Source organism: Strongylocentrotus purpuratus, unplaced genomic scaffold (genome assembly GCF_000002235.5).
Source record: "Strongylocentrotus purpuratus isolate Spur 01 unplaced genomic scaffold, Spur_5.0 spur5_scaffold_3, whole genome shotgun sequence".
NCBI classification, from domain to species: domain Eukaryota; kingdom Metazoa; phylum Echinodermata; class Echinoidea; order Camarodonta; family Strongylocentrotidae; genus Strongylocentrotus; species Strongylocentrotus purpuratus.
Window position 1 is genome coordinate 11,040,670 of NW_022145609.1, and position 12,182 is coordinate 11,052,851.

A 12,182-nucleotide genomic window follows, 5' to 3' on the forward strand; every position below is an offset into this window, starting at 1 on the left:
CTAGGTTGTGTTAGTTGGGTCTTTTACGTTCTAGTATTAGACAATACCAGGGACTACTGTGTAGCAGAGCCAGTGGCATGGTCGAGAGTAAGCTGACTGTACGAAGTCAGACGGTCTGGTTGTTTGGCAAACTGGTGCGGCCAATTGGAGTTGCATGCACAAGCAGACTGGTATAGACGTCTGGAAGGTGCATGAAGCAAACTGGTGCAGCCAATTGGAGTTGCATGCACAAGCAGACTGGTATAGACGTCTGAAAGGTGCAGAAGCGGACTGGCCTAGTTGGCTTGTGGTATACGACGGTACAACGGTTGGTAGAAGACGGTGGTCGAGAGGTGGTGCGGAGCAATATATCAGACTGGTGTCAACGTCAACGGGGCAGTATATTTCTGCCAAACGGATCCACGGTAAAATTGGTACCGGACCAGGAAAACCTACCAGCAGAAGGCATCCTGACAAGAGAAGCTGCTGGGAAGAACATCGACAGGAACCGGTTTCGTTACAATATCATCACCATAACCATCATCATCATTATCATCAACACCATTATATCATCACTATCATCACCATTATCATCATTATCATCACCATCACCATTATAATCATTATCATCACTATCATCACCATTATCATCATTATCATCACCATCATGTGCACATCTATGTTTACCTTTGCATAGCTGATAAGCATACTATCTTCACATGTCCAGACTTGTCTGTTAATCCCTTCTCCACAGGCCTTGTTGAGCAGGGAACCGTAGGCCAGCCAGCACTCTGGCATACTGGTGCTCTCGCACAGATCCTACACAATAGACAAACAATGCATTATTTTGTATACAAATTTCCTTATTCCATTTGTGTTTTAAATTTTCCTCTCTCTAAATTACGTCCTTCTCTACTGCTACAGTTTTTTTCTTCTTCAATACTTATTTTTCCAGGTACCTATAATATACAAGCACTGCTTTTTAATAGGTTCCTCGCATTCTGCTTAATCTATTATATGAATTGAGAATCATTGAGACGTGCTCATTTATACTACATGTAATGTATCATTTCTTATTTTACATGCATGTCTATATTTTCTGTAAAATGTGGAACAATAAAAACTTGAAACTTGAAACTCGTAAAAAGCAGAGGCTTGCATGACCCCTTTTTCACAATATTATTCCATGGAAAATCTACACTTAACGTAAGAGGGAAACGTCTGTTGGAACTGTTATTTCGGAAAGATAAAGTTGCAAATAAAACATTTCAAGCTCACCTGAACGCTATCCAAGAAGGAACGTTGGAAGGTGGTATGGAATGCCAGCATGCTTACAATCTGAGATGCTCTCTCACCAGTAATATCCTCATTAATCAATTTATTCTTGATGATGGCTACTGACTGGTCAGTTCCTAGTAGTGGCAAGACATCCTCCAGAACTTTCCTGTTGATGAGGGTCAGTTTGTATCAAAGGTCATTTTACTGATCAACTCTCCTAGATCCCTGATATTTCAGGTCATAATGAGTCATTTTAAGATTGATTCATGTCATTATGATGGAAAATAAATCCAAAGTCTAGTAAGTTTACTTTAGCGCACACAGAGTATAGCATTCAGGACTACGTGTGTATTATCTCACAACAACTATTTGCTGGCTTAGAGCACTGGAAAATACTGCATGTTTTTTTATGAAAAATCATGTGATAGTCTCTGTAAATGAGTCACATGTGACTGCGTTCGACCAATCATTTGATTAAAATCTAAGAGTGAGTTGAAAAACACCTGTTAACAAATCTCTCTAACATGGTGCAACTGTAATCATAATAATAATAATAATAATAATGCTTTATTTACCCAAGGTAGCCACTTCAGTTATGAAACTGCTCTTCCAGCAGGCCCTGCATAACATAATATGTTCTTACTACCCTCCTCCAATCTAGTATGCTAAGCGCCTAGCTAGAAGGCAGAAGGTCCCATTGTTATAAGTCTTTGGTATGACTCGGCCGGGGTTCGAACACATGACCTCTCGTTCATGAGGCGGGCGCTCTAACCACTGAGCCTACTGTAAATCTAAAGTAGATGTGAATATATCAAGGGAATACAAAAATGTCATATCCCTTGATATACTTTAAATTAAATATTACTAGTTCATGGGAAAATTAAGGGTACCTCTTTCTCTCATGTTCTTGTGTCTCTCCCTCCATCCTCTGTGCATGGTTGTCATAAACTGATAAGACTTCTAAAGGGGGGGACATGCGTAAGGTTTCTGTGAGCTCAGCAAACTTTCCAGGAATGTTGTTGGATATATGCTCCATTTCAAGGCTGTTTGCAATCTCCTCGACCAGAGCGGCAACCTAAATCAAAGTGAAATGCTTCAATGTCAGCACAGTTTTTGTTTTGAAATTCACTGAAAACAGCCTGTAATTGACCCTACCGCAACTACTAGCGCGGATACCCTAGCGCGGATACCATACAGTGCTTTTGGTCTGCGATTCCCAAATGATTATAACATTCAGTCATCTTCCCAGCGAAGATTTTCTGTGATGTTTTAACTATCTTTACTCAAGAAAAGGACAAGCCTCGGTGCGCAATTGAAGTACTTAAAATCATGATCACTTAATTTTCAAGTTTAAGTTCGCAAGTGGTGCAGATTTTTGAAAGCTTCATGTTACAAAGTCATTGTATTGCAATTGAGACTACACTTTATTACACAACAGTTTTTTTAATTTGCAAACAAAATTTCCTTCCGTGAAAATAGCTCTATATCACAAATCATGAAAATTTCATGTCGCAAAAGTTTAGGTTTAAAAGTAGAATGAGCTTTTAGACTTTACCAAATTGGAGAGTATGCTGGACTCCTCCTCCGTGACCTCTGACCTTTCATTTAACGGAAACTCAAAGGACAGGTTAGTCCAGTACCGCTGTGAGGATCCCAAAGGTCGAGTCGTATCCACATTCATAACTATCCTGGATCGGGTGCGCATCAATTCTTGCCTAAAGAATAGAGTTAATATGGTCATAAAATAAGAATTAAAAAAATGATTGTATATAAAAGAATATATCTAGAGAGCGAAATTTTCTTATATTTTCTTATATTATGTACATGTATATATATATTTATGTTTTTCACTTCTTGAAATAATTATACACATTTTCTCATGAAAAAATATCTCCATCAAATTTTGTTTTTTAAAGTACATTTACGTTGACCAGATATGAAAACATGATTGTTCATTTTTTTTAGAGTAATACAAGTATTTACCATGGAGTAGATATATGAAAGGCTTAAAGATAATTTATCTGTTTCCCATGCAAGATTTAATGATCTAAACCGGTGCTAAAAGGGTTATCATTGAGCTCATAAAGACCAGAAATGGGTAATTTTTACAAAGCCATTGTGTTGCACAAAGCAATATCCCTCCATCAGTTGGTGCCTTTTGTTTTGTGCAAATTAAATGTGGGGCAAACAAGCAACTGTGCAGAAAGGTGAAGTAAGCAATGGAAGTGTTAACAGAACTGCCTCTTCCTAACAATATCTAAGGGCCTATCAAAGATACGTAGCTCAGTGAAATGAAGTGGTACAAATAGAAGAGGCTGTTAAAGTAAAATGCTTAATTTTTGAAAATCATTATTCTACCACTCAGTTTAAAGGCATCGTCTAACAATGTTAAATCTGAGATGCATGGCCCTACGTGTTATCAATGTTTGTGATATGGTGTAATAATGAAGCCCTAAAAAAATCGCGCTTCAAAATGATCATGACGTCCCTCAAAAAAGTAAAAATCTTTGAGTGACCGGTTTTACCATACTCATTTTCCCCAATAGACTGTAGTGGTATGAAAACCGTTAGGAAAACGCAAAATTTACATACATAAATGTACATAAATACATACATGTATACTACCTTGATTAGGCTAAAATATTACCTAAACTGTCATTCAGATATAAATATTACCTAAACTGTCATTCAGATATAAATATTACCTAAACTCTCATTCAGATATAAATATTACCTAAACTGTCATTCAGATATAAATATTACCTAAACTTCCATTCAGATATAAATATTACCTAAACTGTCATTCAGATATAAATATTACCTAAACTGTCATTCAGATATAAATATTACCTAAACTGTCATTCAGATATAAATATTACCTAAACTCTCATTCAGATATAAATATTACCTAAACTCTCATTCAGATATAAATATTACCTAAACTCTCATTCAGATATAAATATTACCTAAACTCTCATTCAGATATAAATATTACCTAAACTCTCATTCAGATATAAATATTACCTAAACTCTCATTCAGATATAAATATTACCTAAACTGTCATTCAGATATAAATATTACCTAAACTCTCATTCAGATATAAATATTACCTAAACTCTCATTCAGATATGTCAAATAGGAACTTTCAATTCATCAATATCACCATCCACTACGTCTTTTACGTTCAGGACGCGTATGTTTCTGCCACAACTTTTTACTATTAAAGCTTCCTTGGTTTAATGAAAGCCACACAACTCTGCCAAGTCTTCTAGACACTCTATAACAACAAACGAACAAACAAACAAACAAATACAATGACGGAATATTGCCTGACCTCACGAAGGTGGTGAAGCTTGGTCCATCCATATTGAGAGGATTAAAAGCATGAATCTCTTCGCCTGTGACAGAGTCTATCAAGAAACTCTTCTGGTCACCTCTAATGGAGTAGGATACCTCTCTGGTAGAGTGCACTAGGTTCTGTGACACATCCAGGCTTGGATCTGACGGAAAACCGCTCAGCAGGAATGCATTCTGCTGTCTTGGTGGATTACTGCACTTGTTGAAGTTGAAAGTCTTGGTAACATTGAGTCTGAATTGAGGACCTGCATAGAAATCCAGGAAATTATACACCACAAGGTAAGAAAATCATGTTTATTTAAGATACATACAAATTATAAACTTTGTGCTTTTTCTTCCATGTTAATTGTCAAGTTAGGGAGTTTCAAGAATTATACTGGATCATTCGCACCTCTATCTAACAAATTAAATCATGATAATATGTCATCTAGTGGTCCAGTAGATAAGTCACCAGACAGTAGATCACAAGGTACGGGGTTCTGATTTTTTGCTATCGCCACTATGGTATTTAGCCATAGAGGGCTGCACTGCATGGCCGTAGGTATATGTGTCCCATATAAATACAATGGGCCAAGAACTAGAAATCATAGTTTTGGAGCCAGTATAATATTAGGCATTGGATCAAGATGGTGCCTAGATGAAACGTGAACAATTTTTTGGTAAAATCAGGAATTTGAAGACACTGCCGGACATCCTCTATGTCATGGAAGCTGGAAGGATCTCATCGTCTTCCCCTGTATCATATCTCTGCATGTGCTGACCTGTGTAGTGTGGGAGGTATATAGTCACCCTCTACTGTCTAATGGTGGTATAGGGACAATTGAAAAGGACAATACATGAAATGAGTTACATGTTTGTATCACTTTCGATCTATTGTCCGTTCTTAATCCAAAAACGCTAAAAATCTCTTGCTATGACCATTGACTTATATGCTTCAGTTATGGCAAAACTAGAAACTCTTGCGGGCAAGGAAATGTTTAAAATCTTGGCAAGTGGTCCAAATAAGTTATTTTTGATATGCATGAATTGATACATATCCTTCCCCTGTCTCTCTCATTTCCTCTACATCTCCTTCTATCTCTCTTCTCTCTCTCTCTCTCTCTTTCCTTCTTTCTTTCCCTCCCTCCCTCCCTCCCTCCCTCCCTCCCTCCCTTCTCCCTCCTTCCTTCCTTCCTTCCTTCCTTCCTTCCTTCCTTCCTTCCTCCCCTCCCTCCCTCCCTCCTCCCTCCCTCCTCCCTCCCTCCCTCCCTCCCTCCCTCCCTCCCTCCCTCCCTCCTCCCTCCCTCCCTCCCTCCCTCCCTCCCTCCCTCCTTCCTTCCTTCCTTCCTTCATTTCTTCCTTCCTTCCTCCCTCCCTCCCTCCCTCCCTCCCCCTCCCTCCTTCCCTCCCTCCCTCCCTCCTTCCCTCCCTCCCTCCCTCCCTCCCCCTCTGTCACTGATAATGAGTTTAGTAGTGTCACTTACTCTGAAAAACATCATTGGTCAACAGCCTGCCCTCTAAGTTAAAAGGCTTCACATTGTACACTGTCTCACATTCACCAGCTACTCCAGCCTTGAAAGAAAAGAAATAAATGAAAAAATGCCAAATACCATCAAATAACTCCAAAGGAAAGCCCAATGATATAGAAATAGAAAAGAAATAGAGGCACATACCAGGAGAAACCAACTGCACATATCAGTCATTGCAAACAGCATTTAAAAAGCATGAGACAGTTAAAAAATTATGAACTTAACTCAAAAGAGGAAAAACAATTTTATTCATTAAAAAAAAAATTCCTACATAGCTTTTTAAAATATCGTTTACATATCATGTTGCATTCTTAACATGCACTTTCAAATCCTTTGGGAGAAATATCATTTATCACTCCCGTGCATTTAATCTCTGGTAGAGAAATTAAAGCGATACTAAAATGAAGAACTTTCTGCACTAGGCTACTGTTTATTGCAAAGCCCCATCTCATGGTTAACTTGCCGACAGTGAAATAAATAAAAAAGAATAATGATGCTTCATATATAAACCCCCATATGATATTTTTCATAACAAACAACACAAAATGATTTGAAACCTCCATCACAGTGTAGAGTGTCTTCTGTCCTTGTTCCTGCAAGGTAGCGTCTGGATCAGACTCGCCTTTTAGATCCAGAATGAAGAGGGATATGATGGATCGTTTGATGTTCACCGAAGTCAGGGACTCACCACTTTGAGGGAACATCATTTCAATCTAAACCATGAAATAAAATTGATAGGTTTAAAACACTCATGCTTTATGTTCACTGAGGTCTAGAATCTTGCTGAGGGAACATGGTTTTGATCTAAATCATGAAATAAAAATGGATACATTAAAAAAATCATGCATATGATCACTGAGATCACGGACTCGTCCCGTCAAGGAAAATGGTTTCGATCTAAACCATGAAATAAACTTGATACGTTTAAAAAAATCATGCTTATATGTTTTACGAAGGTCAGGGACTTCTGTAGTTGAGGGAATATGGTTTCGATCTAAACCATGAAATAAAAAAATAATATGTCAAAAACTTGTGCAAGATGAAGGTTTATTCGATGTTGAGGGTGCCAATGCCCAATGCATAAGCTACAAAGCACATGATACTGAGTTACAATCACTGCCACAGTGCTTATCTCCTTTGGCAAGTCATTAATCTACATTTGCTACTCTCCATCCAAGAAAAGTAAATGGGTACTGGGTTGAAAGAAAGTTATCAAATGCGTAAGTTCAAAATACACCAGTCAGTTCTGGGCATTCATTATCATCTCTTTCAAACTATACATGTACATAAAATTTTATGAAATAAAACCTAGAAATAAACTGCATACAGTACCAGGCCCGAGTCGTAGGAGAAGTCAGTTTGCTCGCGTAGCTCTTCTACGAGGCGTCGTGCCTCGGCACCCTCTACAGGTATAAAAAGAGCAGGTTTCTGAATCCGAAGAGGATCATCGACTTCATCCTGGAATCTCTCTAGGGATATGCTGTTCATCTACGTCCATAGCAGATCAATGGATAATAGTAAAGCAATTAATTATAGGATACAATTAGTTATTTATTTCATTTTTGTTATCTGGTACATGTATGTTTATGTTATCCATATCAGGTGAATTTTACTGTTGTTCAGTCACAGGGCTCTGAATATCATTAATGTAATGAATACCGCTTAAAAAACAAAATAGAAAAACTGTCTGACATGCAAAAACTTAAAAAAGATCCCCACTATAATCTAGTTGAAAATTGGCCCGAAGGAAGGATTGAGACACGTATGTAGATGTACAGTGTAAGTTACTTTTTCGGCAGTTATCAATCCCAAACATGAACACAAAGTTTTCTCATTTTTCAAAAGCATAATCTTTTCATAAGTTGGCCAAAAGAGGTGTGGGGGGGGGGGGGGGTAAAATGTGTCAAAACTCTAGCAGTCTGTTGCCTCCCCCCCCCCCCCCCACCCCCTACCCGACCCAGAACTCTCCTTACCAGCATAACAAAGTGGTTGCCAGGATGCATCATGAGCTTGATATCAGCAGAGATTTTAAGACCGGAGTAATCGTTTGACTCCCCTCCATCTATTCCTGTTAGAACCTGCCCCTCGTAGTGGTACGTGTATTCACATCTCAACGTGTAAGATTCATCTGGATAATGCATGGTGACAGAAAATGGGTTAATCAACTGCATAGTAATTTAATTACAAACTGTTGGATGGACAATAGTGGTGAAAATTTAATCGGATAGGAAGATTTTTGTTAGGGACAGGGAACAGAGAGGGTAGGAGAGGAGGAATCCCACAGACATTTAGTTTAATACAGAAAAGTTAAGTGCTATCAAATTTCTTCCACAGGAAAGTTATTTTAATATCTGACTTGTACATATTATGATATATTCTGTAGTAAATTTCATCTCAATCCAAAAGGATAGATATAACTCGTCTGTCATTTGGAGATAAGTAATTTTACTCTTGCCCCCTAAAATAAAAGGACCATCATACAACATTTCGCACGTTGCATTTACGTACTTGTTCATATGCCAGGGATACATAACTCTTTTAAGGAACAATTAATACCCACTGCCATAGCACCAGTAGAGCTCTTCTAATGAAGAAAGAAGAGATGAGAGAAAATTGAGGAAGATAAAGAGAGAAAGAGAGCAAAAACAAAAAGGAAACAGGAACGAAAACTAGAGAGGAAACAGGGAAGGAGAGAGAAGTTGGAAGGTCCTCCTTCATAGTTAAAGGTAAAGACCAGTATTGGAAACGCCCCAATTTCAAAAAATGAAATGGAAGCTCTCATTACCAATCATGTGAAAGAATATGTTTTGACTAATACATGATGATAACAAACTTGCCGGGAAACTGCCTACTAATTCATATATTTGGTAAATTTGTTTCTCTCATGGTCTGTGAGAGATATAGGGTAGTCCCATATACATCTTTCTGTGTATAGTGCTTGTAACTTTACGAAGAATGGGCCAAATTTCTTATCATTTTGATGATTCCAGAACCTTGCAGATGCTAGATGCTAGATGATCAACCTTTTCTGATCGATTCCACAACGTTTCTTTCACAATACAATCGCATGACCATAACTGGTCTTTACCTTTAACTTTCAAACTTACTTCTAAAAAAAGTCTTTAATGTAATAAAAAGGAGAATGTGGATGGTAAAAATGGTTACAGAGTAGGGAAAATCACAGACATTTCTACTACAGTAGTGATGTATGTAAGTTATCTGTTGGATTTGCACGGTATGAAAATATTCTTGCTATTTTTAATTACTATTGAATTCTCTAAATACGGTAATTATTTTTGAAAAAATTAACATTAATCTTTCTCATACAACATCAAGCTTCTTTTTCTTCTTATCGCTTAATAGGGATGCTTTTCCATATATACCAGGATATCTAACAAAATGATTCAAATACTTTGATGACCATTTAAAAGAGTTGTACTTTAAAAGAAACACAAGAAAGTGTGTCAACTTACCACATGTGTGATTTGATTGTCCAAATCCTGGGGCCACAAAGGCCACAACAGCGAACAAAAACAGGATTATATTCCTCATATTTCTTGGGTGGATAAACATTGTTATCACATCACAAGCAAAGTAAGAAAATAAGTCTCAATCCAGCAAGAAAATAAGTCTCAATCCAGCAAAGAAAAAAGTCTCAATCCAGCAAAAAAAAAAGTTGCCTAATGTATACCAATTACAAGTAGGACTAAATGAATCACATCTGCGAAGCTTGTTTTGCAATCACATCATCTGACAATTATCAGAAAACTTGCGGTCACAGACTACCTGATAGCGAGGAAAATGATAGGGCGATGCTATTAATATGTTTGTATTGGATTTGCAAGGTGCGCAGTTCACTTACTGTTCAGGAATTCTGCCTCCTGTAGAGAACGTGACTTTGATTCTCCTTGTGATGTTCTTCTGCATCAAGTTATTTGTTTATTCAACTTTATTTAAGTTTTGCAAGCTTTTTTATTTTAATGGGTGACATTTCAAGATCTCAACAATAATAGTGGACATGAAGATGTGGTAACACCCCCATGCAAATAAAATAGAGGAAGATGTATATGGAAAAAAAAATTAAAAATACAATATGCAAGATGCACACTATGAGTGTTGAATTACAAGAACATATATTACAAGCCATGCAATGATTGATTAATATATATATATCCGCTTTTTAGGGATGATTTTCCATATAGTCCACGATATCTGACTACATGATTAAAATACTTTATATATATATATATATATATATATATATTATTGGAAAACGAATGGAACTAGAGTACTAATTAACAACATGGTGAAAATAGTAAAGAGTTTATTGAAATATGTGGAATATTTGGGGAGAATCAACAAGGGTTTATGAAAACATATACCTAATTACCAGCAGATTAAAATATTTTCTCTAATGCAATCTACATGAATCTAATGTCTGAAACCTATTTTGAAGCAAAAAACAAAAGAAAATTTAACAGTGGCCTCTCCGAAGTGGATTGGATGACTTCTGATTGATTATCATCATCCCAAGATCTTCAGGCAGACTTTGATCTGCCCTTCTATCATTGTTAAAACAAGGTCTCTGGCCCAGAGAAGATAACAGCTCATGTGAACAATGGTAGTAGGTAAACATGGAAACAGTATCCAATTGATACTGCATTTTTAGTTCAGAAGACAAAGAGCTAGGGGGGGGGGGGGGGGTTATGTCATGTGTCATGTCACGGAACTGTTTCTTAAGGAAGTTTTTCGGCTCTGCTATTGAAGAAAATTTTCTATTCATAGTTCTCCATTTTTCTCCTTTTTCTTATATATCTTTCTTCGCAAGCTTCCAAGAAAACCCAAAAGAAAACCATCTATTATGCCACTAATTGGAATGACCTATATGGTAAACTTAGTGCTAATCAAGCTGTAAAGGTTAGCTCTCTGGTCAGCTTTGGAGAGTATCAAGCGTAATCTTGCACACATTAGAGAAAACAAATTGCAAGAGCTTAACTTGAAATTACTGTATAATATATTGCCAGTAAAAAGTGATCTTTTCAAATGGGCAATATCTAATGACAAGAAAAAAAAAAAAAAGGGGGGAAACAAAATTATCAGTATAATCTTTATGTTAATGATGACTCAAATGTTTCGTAAAAACTTAATTTCAATTCTTTGTTATGCCAATAATGATGCTTTTGTGATTATGTAAGTTTGATTTGTATCCTTGTATCTTTGAATGTAAACCATGTATATCTAATAAATCCTCTGATGAGGCAAAGTAAATATATATATATATATATATATGTATATGTTTGTATATATTGTTTTCTCACTGCGCACTGTTCAGTCCATAAACCGATACAAACTATTTTAAATGACCATCAAATAAACATGTACACTGTAGATACATGTAGAAGCACTTCTTGACCGTAATTCAATATTAAATTCATTATATCCTGTGCAATGACGCTATTTTGTATAAACCGCATTACAAAATGTATTAACCACCAGATTTAGAAATCGATTTACCCATTTGGTTTTTTACTTTTTTAATTATTATATTGGATTGCCGTTTCTACAATGTCTTCTTTTTCAAACTTTCAAACCAATCAGATATATGGGAGGTGGAATATATCTCGCTTAGCAATAAAACTACCCATCTCAAGTTTTATACATGCAAGACAGTAAGATATTACTAATACTTTAAAACAAATTATAGTTTTTAACATGCATGAACATACAGTACCATGTATTATAGAAAATGCCATATTTTTGAGAAAATAGCTTTATAAAAAAGTGGCTAACAGTATAATGACTGAATGAAATATTTCATTTAATTATTAGCAACAAAATTCAACAAGTTGATTCATTTGGGGGGGGGGGTGCAAAAGGAATTAATAAAAATATCACACTTCATAACATGCTTGAAGCTTGTGCAATTTAATCTTGTAAATATTGCGCAAGTTTATTCATCTCCCATGCAAATGTATACTGTTGACTTTTGGTAGGAAATTCAACATTGAAACATTACGACTCAATGTCACTCATTCAAAGTTTCATGACCTTTCCGCCAT

At 36.5% G+C, this 12,182-nt stretch overlaps 1 protein-coding gene across 2 annotated transcripts in view; it reads right to left on the bottom strand.

Moving 5' to 3' along the window:
• Positions 1-9,906, bottom strand: part of LOC583660 — a 38,308-nt gene extending 28,402 nt beyond the window's left edge. For both annotated transcript variants that reach the window (XM_030995978.1, XM_030995977.1), the window contains exons 1-10: positions 9,597-9,906; positions 8,097-8,251; positions 7,456-7,611; positions 6,681-6,836; positions 6,079-6,166; positions 4,593-4,860; positions 2,813-2,972; positions 2,148-2,332; positions 1,258-1,423; positions 667-798 (exon numbers count right to left, since the gene is read on the bottom strand). In XM_030995978.1, the coding sequence (XP_030851838.1) occupies positions 667-798; positions 1,258-1,423; positions 2,148-2,332; positions 2,813-2,972; positions 4,593-4,860; positions 6,079-6,166; positions 6,681-6,836; positions 7,456-7,611; positions 8,097-8,251; positions 9,597-9,696 (1,566 nt within the window). In that variant the 5' untranslated portion in view covers positions 9,697-9,906. The remainder of the gene's footprint in view (positions 1-666; positions 799-1,257; positions 1,424-2,147; positions 2,333-2,812; positions 2,973-4,592; positions 4,861-6,078; positions 6,167-6,680; positions 6,837-7,455; positions 7,612-8,096; positions 8,252-9,596) is intronic.
• Positions 9,907-12,182: the final 2,276 nt, after the last annotated feature.